This window comes from Eriocheir sinensis, chromosome 54 (assembly GCF_024679095.1).
Source record: "Eriocheir sinensis breed Jianghai 21 chromosome 54, ASM2467909v1, whole genome shotgun sequence".
Classification (NCBI taxonomy): domain Eukaryota; kingdom Metazoa; phylum Arthropoda; class Malacostraca; order Decapoda; family Varunidae; genus Eriocheir; species Eriocheir sinensis.
This window is the reverse complement of record NC_066562.1, coordinates 10930114-10937613: the sequence shown is the minus strand read 5'-3', so window position 1 is coordinate 10937613 and position 7500 is coordinate 10930114. Positions and strand designations below refer to the sequence as shown.

At 44.1% G+C, this 7500-nt stretch overlaps 1 protein-coding gene across 2 annotated transcripts in view; it reads left to right on the top strand.

Annotated features, from left to right (window-relative positions):
• Positions 1 to 7386, top strand: part of LOC126983777 (protein PRQFV-amide-like) — a 61658-nt gene extending 54272 nt beyond the window's left edge. Inside the window, exons 2-3 of one of the 2 annotated variants that reach the window (XM_050836864.1) lie at positions 4463 to 4615; positions 4942 to 7386. In XM_050836864.1, the coding sequence (XP_050692821.1) occupies positions 4478 to 4615; positions 4942 to 6966 (2163 nt within the window). In that variant the 5' untranslated portion in view covers positions 4463 to 4477 and the 3' untranslated portion in view covers positions 6967 to 7386. Of the gene's footprint in view, positions 1 to 4444; positions 4616 to 4941 lie in introns of those variants that run through there. The other variant, XM_050836863.1, reaches the window with a different exon arrangement.
• The last annotated feature ends 114 nt before the right edge of the window (positions 7387 to 7500 follow it).

Genomic DNA, 7500 nt, shown 5'->3' with positions numbered 1-7500 from the left:
TCCTTCTTTTCTCAAACCATGTAATCATCTCTGCTGCATCCTCCTCCTTCTACTCTTCTTCTTCTTCTTCCTCCTCCTCCTCCTCCTCCTCCTCCTCTTCCACTCGTAAACTTTCAATGAAATTTCGCGTAAAAGTCGTTTTGTTGTTTTGTTTTTCCTCCAATTGGCTCAATTTTTCTCTCCACCTCGTGTGTGTTACTCTCTCTCTCTCTCTCCCTCTCTCTCTTTTCAATCTTATTTTTCTCTCTCTCTCTCTCAATATGTATTTAGATGACACGAGAGAGAGAGAGATTACTCAATTCACATAAGTACCGAATCCTGTCACTCTCTCTCTCTCTCTCTCTCTGGAATCTAATTAGGGAAACACTCACCAACCTGTCCTGTATGTGTGTGTGTGTGTGTGTGTGTGTGTGTGTGTGTGTGTGTGTGTGTGTGTGTGTGTGTGTGTGTGTGTGTGTGTGTGTGAATACATTCATATACTTTCACATTTTTTTTTCTTAGTTTTTTCTTTATTTTCTTCTTCTTCTTCTTCTTCTTCTTCTTCTTCTTTTCTGTTATTTCTTATTTATTCATTTTTCGATCATTTCTTTCTTCCTCTTTTCTTTATTTTCTTTTTTTTCCATAATGACAAAAAAAAATCTTATTCATTTTAATTGTTTTGTTTTGTTTTCATTTCTGTTTTCTTATTTTTCTTCCATAATTTCTTGTTTTTCTTCCTTTTTTTCCTCGTCTTTTATTGTATGAGTATAAACTATCATTATTATTATTATTATTATTATTATTATTATTATTATTATTATTATTATTATCATTATTATCATTATTATTATTATTATTATTATTCATGGCTTTTCACATTTGACGGACAGGTTGGATATTACTGAAACCTAATCTCACTTTCATCTCTCTCTCTCTCTCTCTCTCTCTCTCTCTCTCTCTCTCTCTCTCTCAACACGATATCTTTCAACCTGTTGACTTCAAAACCGATCGACTCCTTCTCCTCGTCCTCCTCCTCTTCCTCTTCCTCCTTCACTCCTCTTCCTCCTTCTTCACTCCTCGTCCTCTTCCTCCTCCTTCACTTCTCGTCCTCTTTCCCCTCCTTCACTTCTCCTCCACCTCCTCCTCCACCTTCTCCTCCTCCTCCTCCTCCTCCTCCTCCTTCTCCTCCTCCTCCTCCTCCTCCTCCTCCTTGACATTTATTGCAACTTCTGTGGAAGGAAGTGGTTTGCCTGTTACACACACACACACACACACACACACACACACACACACACACACACACACACACACACACACACACACACACACACACTTTATATCCTTCACTTTTGTTTATTTTTATCTGTTTATCTCTCTCTCTCTCTCTCTCTCTCTCTCTCTCTCTCTCTCATCTTCTTCCTCTCATCCTCCTTATCACCCATCATCTCTCTCTCTCTCTCTATCTCTCTCGAACTATGGAAGTGTTTATTTTTCATTTTCCGGGCGCAAGGAGAAAGCCGTCTCTCTCTCTCTCTCTCTCTCTCTCTCTCTCTCTCTCTCTCTCCTTTCCTTTCGAGGGTAAAATCTTTCCCTCAGGGTAAGGAGAGAGAGAGAGAGAGAGAGAGAGAGAGAGAGAGAGAGAGAGAGAGAGGATAGATTCATTGCTTTTGTGGGTTTTAAAAAATCAAAAATGAATATAAATTTATTAATGTACACACACACACACACACACACACACACACACACACACACTCAGAAAAACGCACGCATTTTCCTTCCTTGAGTGTGTGTGTGTGTGTGTGTGTGAGTGTGTTAAGCAACCTGTTGACGAGAGGGTTTCGGGACTCTCTCTCTCTCTCTCTCTCGATTACCATTTTCTTTGATGACACAACAAATCACTTTTCATACTCCATCTCTCTCTCTCTCTCTCTCTCTCTCTCTCTCTTCATTGCTTTCATCTTCTTTTTTCTCCATTCATCTTTCTTCTTTTCCTCCCTCTTCCTCTTCCTCTTTCCCTCCCTTCTTCTCACCCTCTAACCAAGCTCTCTCTTTTTCTCCCTTTTTCCTCCCTTGCTTCATCCAGTCACCTGAGCTAAATGAGGAGGAGGAGGAGGAGGAGGAGGAAGAAGAGGAAGGAGGAGGAGGAGGATATAAGGAGAATGATTAGACGACAAGTTAACGATGATGATGGAAGAAGAAGAAGAAGAAGATGAGGAGGAGGAGGAGGAGGAGGAGGAGAAGAAAGATGAAGAAGTGGAAGGAAAGGAAGGAGAAGAAAGCTAATGATGTTCTCCCTCTACCCTCTCTCTCTCTCTCTCTCTCTCTCTCTCTCTCTCTCTCTCTCTCTCTCAGCTGTGTGCCAGCGACGTGGAAAATGAGCTATTTCCCCCTTAAAGAGTTGACAATCTACGTTTTCTTTGACTAGCACTCAGCTCGTTTTCTTTTTTCTCATTGTTTTCTTTTCCGTTTCTTTAATGTTTTCTTTTTTTCATTTGTTTTTCTTTCCTTTTCTTCTGTTTTCCTTTTTTTCATTGTTTTTCTTTCCTTTTCTTTTCTGTTTTCCTTCTTTTCTTTGTTTTTCTTTCCTTTCTTTTGTTTTCTTTCTTTACTCTTTTTTTTTTGTTTGTCTTTCGATAAGTGACTGGATTGTTGTTTGTTTTTTTGTTTATTTGTTGTTTTATTTCATTCAAGTTGTGTTTGTCTGTCTGTGTGAATGTATGAATGAATGTATGTATGTATGTATGTATGTATGTATGTATGTATGTGTAATTCTTTTTGTCTCCCATAATGACTTACTAATTGACGTGGTTTACATAATCACCAAACACACACACACACACACACACACACACACACACACACACACACACACACGCGCGTCCTTTATTCAATTCATAAACGTCAAATGTTGCGTCCTGGCGGGGTTTTAATACAATAATACATTAATAAACGGGTAATATAATATAGCAAAATAATGATTGGTATTATTGTCACACACACACACACACACACACACACACACACACACACACACACACAAATATTCTTTTTTCCCTCCTATTCTTCATCCTTCCTCTAAGTAACTATACATCAAATAAGTGTTTTTTGTCACTCCAGAAAGGAATATGTGTGTGTGTGTGTGTGTGTGTGTGTGTGTGTGTGTCCACGCCGCCTCATATATTAACTCATTTTCACCTCATTTCGACATCTCTAACTCATTTTCTACTCACTCTCTTGGCCGCGAAGTTCTAAGACACCTTCCTGCGCCTCCTCTTGCTCCTCTTGATCACGCAACACACTAAAAAGACACAAATAAGAGGGAGAATTGCCGAGAAATTCCTCTTACCACGAGCACTCTTTGTTTACCGCGTTTCAGTCTTTGCAACGGGTTCACAATTGATACTTTTCTTAATATATTCTTTTCTATTTGTTTATCTGCTTAGTGGTTTAGTCAGATGGTTAGTTATGTTCCAGTTATTTATTCTTTAGTTGGTGCTGTGGAAAATATTATGAGCTTCGTTTGATATTAATGGTTATGATTATATTAGTTATTTCAAGTTGTTTTCGTCTTTTCTCTCTCGAATTCGGACTTGGGAAACGGGCTGGACATACGCTTTCGGGCTTGGGAAGAGGGAAGCCTATGCATTTGGGCTTGGGAAGAGGGAGGCCTATGCATTTGGGCTAGGGAAGAAGGAAGCCTATGCATTTGGGCTTGGGAAGAGGGAGGCCTATGCATTTGGGCTTGGGAAGAAGGAAGCCTATGCATTTGGGCTTGGCAGGAGACCATCATCTGATCTCTACGAGTTCGGGCTGGGGAAAAGAGATCCTTATGCCTTTGGTCTGGATTAACGCCCAGCTAACGACCTTTACTCATTCGGGCTTGGCAAAATGGCAGCTGATCTTTACTCGTTAATATCCTTCGTTAAATCTTTCGTTTTTTTTCATATATTTGGTTAAGAAAGTTAGTTAGGTAGTATTTATTAACTTAACCGTAACCTTAAAAAAATTATATATATATCATGTTTGTCAAGTATTTATATGCGAGAAAATTAGTGTATAGGCTGATATGCGTTTTTCGTGTGTGTGTGTGTGTGTGTGTGTGTGTGTGTGTGTCATCCAATAACCTATAAAACATGCATTAGTCATTTGAACACTAATTATCGTCATTAAAACAGATGCAAACCCATAATTTATAAGATAATGAATCCCAATAGACATTCGTATTTTGCTTTACATATAAATTACACACACACACACACACACACACACACACACACAGGATTTATACCTCTTTATTCACATTTTCCTCTTCTTCTATTCTCTTTATTTATAACTTTATTCATGTTTACCAATTCGTCTATTCTTCTATTCCTTCCCTCCTCTTCTCTCATTATCAGTACCCTCTTCCCCTTCTTCTTCTCCCCATCTCCCCCTCCCCCCGTCCCCCCCCATACTAATCCCCCCGTTCCCCCCCCCCCCCCAGGGCAGCCGTCGCGGGATGAGGAGGGGAGCACACCACGCGCCCCTGTGGTTGGGGGTGGTGGGGCTGCTTATGGTGGGGGCGGCGACCCTGCCCCCCCCTGCCGCGGCCCAGCTGGAACCCCATGACTCTCGGGCACTCAGTCAGTTGAACAAGGTGAGAGGAGGAGGAGGAGGAGGAGGAGGAGTTGGAGGAGGAGGAGGAGGAGTGAATGAATGAATGAAGGAAGGGAGAAGGGATTAGGGAAAGGAGGAGGAGGAGGAGGAGGAGTGAATGAATGAAGGAAGGGAGACTGGATTAGTGAAAAGATGATGATGATGAGGAGGAGGAGGAGGAGGAGTGAATGAAAGAAGGGAATTAAATAGTTACTCATCACCATCTTCATCACCATCTTCATCATCATCTTCATCACCATCATCATCATCATCTCCATCACCATCTTCATCACCTTTGAACACCACCAATCTCGTCACCCTCCACAGGTCCTTCAGCAATACGAGATGGCGGCAAAGGCATCAGCGGCAGCGGCGGAGGAGATGCTGGAGACGATTTTGGCCGAGCAAGAGGAAGCCCAAGAGGAAGAGGAACTGGGCTTCGGGAAACGCCGCACGTCGCCCCTCGCCAACTCCTACTCCTTCGGGCTGGGCAAGAGGAGTGGGCGGTACTACTTCGGGCTTGGGAAGAAGTCTGACCCATACTCCTTCGGCCTTGGCAAGAAATCCGGTAACTACAATTTCGGGCTTGGCAAGAGGAGTGTGAGGGACGTGACGCACCAAGAGGAAGAGGAGGAGGAAGAGGAAGAGACCGAGGCTGGGAAGAGATCCAAGAGGGAGGTTAGTGAGGACGGAAACACGGAAGAGGACAAGAGGACAGGTGTGAGGGGTTACTCCTTCGGGCTTGGCAAGAGGAAGCAAGATGACCTGGATGTGGGCTTTTCCAAGAGGCCGCGGGACTACGCCTTTGGACTTGGGAAGAGAGAAGATGACGAGGACCTGGAGTTGGAAAAGAGACCTCGTAGCTACTCCTTCGGCCTCGGGAAAAGAGAAGACGGTATTGACTTCGAAAAACGACCTCGTAGCTACTCCTTCGGCCTTGGGAAAAGAGAAGACGACATTGACTTCGAAAAACGACCTCGGGCTTACTCCTTCGGCCTCGGGAAGAGAGAGGACGATGACGAGGACGATCTCTACTTCGACAAGCGGCCTCGTACTTACTCCTTCGGCCTCGGGAAGCGGATTTCTGAGGACGAGGACGAAAAACCCTTCTTCGCATTCGCCCCTGGGAAGCGACCACGAACCTACAGCTTTGGTCTTGGGAAACGGAGCGACGCCGACGACTTGGACAACGAAGACGATGAAGACGAAGAGGCTGAAGATGGAGTGATTCTGGACCTCAACGCCCTGGAGGAGATGTCAAAAAGGGCGTCGGGAGATCACGGAGACGGGCAGAGAACTTACGATTTTGGTCTTGGGAAGAGATCCGGCCCCTATGCCTTTGGACTTGGGAAAAGGGAACCATACGCCTTTGGACTTGGGAAACGGGCTGGACCATACGCGTTCGGGCTTGGGAAGAGGGAAGCCTATGCGTTTGGGCTTGGCAAGAGACCATCGGCTGATCTATATGAGTTCGGGCTTGGGAAAAGAGATCCCTATGCTTTCGGACTTGGAAAGCGCGGAGGCGAACCTTACGCCTTTGGGCTTGGGAAACGGCCAGCTAACGACCTTTATTCATACGGGCTTGGCAAAAAGGCAGCTGATCTCTACTCCTTTGGGCTTGGGAAGAGGGAACCATATGCATTCGGGTTGGGGAAGAGACCAGTTGCAGACCTTTATGAATTCGGGCTCGGGAAGCGTGGGGGCGAGCCTTACGCTTTCGGGCTTGGCAAGAGACCCGATATGTACGCCTTTGGGCTTGGGAAGAGAGGAGGAGACCCATATTCCTTCGGGCTCGGCAAAAGACCGGATCCTTACGCCTTTGGACTTGGGAAACGCGACCCCTATGCGTTCGGGCTAGGAAAAAGGGCTGGGCCATACGCCTTTGGGCTTGGGAAGAGACCCGCAGCTGACCTCTACGAATTCGGTCTTGGGAAAAAGGCTGACCCATATGCATTCGGGCTGGGAAAGAAGGCTGACCCATATGCATTCGGGCTGGGGAAGAGACCAGACATGTACTCTTTCGGCCTCGGGAAACGGGCTGAGCCATACGCATTCGGGCTTGGCAAGAGAGCCGGACCCAACCGTTACGAATTTGGACTTGGGAAACGAGGGAACGGACAGTACGCGTTCGGGCTTGGCAAGAAGGCTGGACAGTATTCATTCGGGCTTGGAAAGAGAGCCGGGCCTTACTCCTTCGGGCTTGGCAAGAGAGAGGTAATGGAGGAAGAGGAAGAGGAGGTCAAGAGGAAGATGGAAGAGGATAACAATAAATCTTCAATGGCTGGTTCCTCTGACGCCTCCTCCTCTTCTTCCTCTTCCTCCTCTTCCCCTTCCTCCTCCTCCTCCTCTTAGGTTCGTGTGTAAAGTGTTTTAAATCCATTGATAATATATATATAAATAAATAAATTAAATACAAAGATACACGTGACACTAACCTCCACAATAAGACTGACCCCAAAAAACAAGAGAAAAAATCTACAAAGGTTCCACAAAAAGTATAGACGAGTGAATCCTCTCAATGTAAACACGAGGGCTATAGACGATTGTATGGACGTCCGGAAACAAAAGACAATCTGGTGCTTGAGGAAAACAGATACGAGAGAATAATCGTAATAAAAATACACAAAAAACACGTCTTTCTAGCACACATAGAGAAGATAATGATGATAAAAACGATGATATAATGTACTCATGCAAAAAAACGAAGTAAAATGCAGGAAGAAATAGATTAATAACAATGATAATAATAACAATAATAAAGGTATAATACTACTTAGATGTCTTCCCTTATTATTAATTACACACTTGTTACTGGTTATTACGAAGGAAAATGTAAGAAATAATAACCCGTTTTCTTTCTTAGTTCAGTGCTTCCCGTTTTCTCTC